Source organism: Plasmodium cynomolgi, chromosome 14 (genome assembly GCF_000321355.1).
Source record: "Plasmodium cynomolgi strain B DNA, chromosome 14, whole genome shotgun sequence".
Classification (NCBI taxonomy): Eukaryota; Apicomplexa; class Aconoidasida; order Haemosporida; family Plasmodiidae; genus Plasmodium; species Plasmodium cynomolgi.
In genome coordinates this window covers 2,084,368-2,086,158 of record NC_020407.1, presented here as the reverse complement: position 1 = coordinate 2,086,158, position 1,791 = coordinate 2,084,368, and the positions used below count along the sequence as shown (strand labels likewise).

Genomic DNA, 1,791 nt, shown 5'->3' with positions numbered 1-1,791 from the left:
TTTTTTTTTTTTTTTTTGTTTGTTTGGTGTCTACCTTTTGTTCGGTCCCCACCGCTTGTTTGTCCCCATCCCCCAGTTGCTCCCAAACTGCTGAGCTGTCGAACTGCCGAACTGCTGAACTTCCAAACTGTCGAACTTCCAAACCGTCGAACTTCCAAACTGCCAAGATGGAGGGCGAGCCCAAGTGCACTCCCCAGGGCAGCGCGGGGGAGGAAGCCAAATATGGAAAGAGATTCGTGGCTGAGAACTGCGGAGTCTACATGAATAAAATGAAAAACGCAGGAGTTGTGTGTAACAGAATAACGGAATTAAATATCAACTCACGAAAACAAATTTCTATCGTAAAGAGTGACAGCTCACAAATGAAAGATATCCTATCACATGGACACGACAAAATAATTGAAATGCACCCAGCCAAGAGACCACTCACCTCCTACTCCACATATGAAAACCAAAGTAAGTACTTCGAAACCAAGTTAGTCCCAGACTTACAAGGAAAAATGAGCATATGTGTAGGGAGAAAAAGCGGAAGTGCTACAGTCAATATCGATATTGATGAATATGATTTGGGTAAAACATACAACACGTGGAAAAGAATTTTTGATAAATCTTCTCTCCAAAATAAATCCAATTTAGTGAACAATCTTTTTCTGACTGTACATGAGGAAGCTGATAGAAGTGATAAGCTTCCTGTCGTTAAGAATCGGAACCCTCCATATGCCAATCCTGATGGACCATTCGAAAAGGAACGATTGGATTTACCCAAACAGGCGAGAGACAATCTGGACAGAACCCTGACTCCGCTTGATTGTGCAGACACGAATTCTCTTTTTAAGAAAAAAAATTTCCATACCTATCGGGACTCCTTTCTGCTGATGCGTCCCCATGCGGAGGCTCGTCTCGACGAGGTCAAGGGCGTCAGGAGGACTCGCTTCCCCTGGGCGCACTCCAACCGCCTCAAGCACATCCTCAGCTACAGCTACGCAGCCGGCGGAGAGGTGAACGCGATGAGTGGTGATGTGGTCAGCGGTGATGAGATCGGCGGTGATGAGATCAGTGCTGATGCCACGCATACCGCGCATACCGCGAATACCGCGAATGCCGCGAATGCCGCGAATGGCGCGCACCTCGATAACGCCTCCCCCATTGCGCCTCCCCACTTCGGATCGCACCGCGTGAACTGCGACAGGGTATACGCAGGACAGGGGGGATGCTCCTCCCAGTGCCACACCCCAAATGATGCATCGAGGAACGTGTTCCACGAGCAGGGTACCTGCTATAGAGCCCCCTCGCTCACCGAAATTGAGTGAACGAACTGCTTCGAGGATCTCCCCTCCCCCACGTGTAATGCGAAAAAAAAAAAATGAAGTGAAGTGAAGAGAAGCGAAGCAAAGTGAAGCGAAGTGAACTCGTTTGGAGATCACCTCGTTGGAAAAATCTCCATTTGTGCATTTTCCCCCACTATATGGTTGTTTTTTTTTTTTTTTTTTTTTTTTTTTTAAAAGTTGTTGCGAGCACATGTGGACAGCTAGCCACGAGGGAAAAGAGACTTGCCAACGAGCCAACACATACCGTCACGATAATTATTTTACATGCTGTTTGCCAAAGGGTGTGCTTGCCATTACACTGGGGTGTGTGTTCGTTTAATTAATGCGCAGAGGATGCTCACAACAAAGCCCGCTCTTCACGCGTGTGAATACGGGGAGTTTAAAAAAAGGAATAAAATAAAAAAATAAAATAAAGTAAAAAATAAAAATAAAATAAAAAAAATAAAAAAAATTCACAGAACTG

The 1,791-nt window shown here is 45.6% G+C and overlaps 2 protein-coding genes across 2 annotated transcripts in view; one reads left to right on the top strand and one right to left on the bottom strand.

The window, feature by feature from the left end:
• Positions 1-167: 167 nt before the first annotated feature.
• Positions 168-810, top strand: PCYB_145570 (hypothetical protein; the record flags this gene model as incomplete). The annotated part of the gene is made up of 1 exon (XM_004225028.1): positions 168-810. A coding segment is annotated over one exon (643 nt), but the record flags the coding sequence as incomplete, so codon positions are not given.
• Positions 811-1,665: 855 nt separating this feature from the next.
• The window catches only part of PCYB_145560 (hypothetical protein), a gene marked incomplete at both ends in the record, with an annotated part of 7,562 nt that continues 7,436 nt past the window's right edge, over positions 1,666-1,791 (bottom strand). The window contains one exon of the mRNA XM_004225027.1: positions 1,666-1,682. Coding sequence (XP_004225075.1) covers positions 1,666-1,682 — 17 coding nt within the window. The remainder of the gene's footprint in view (positions 1,683-1,791) is intronic.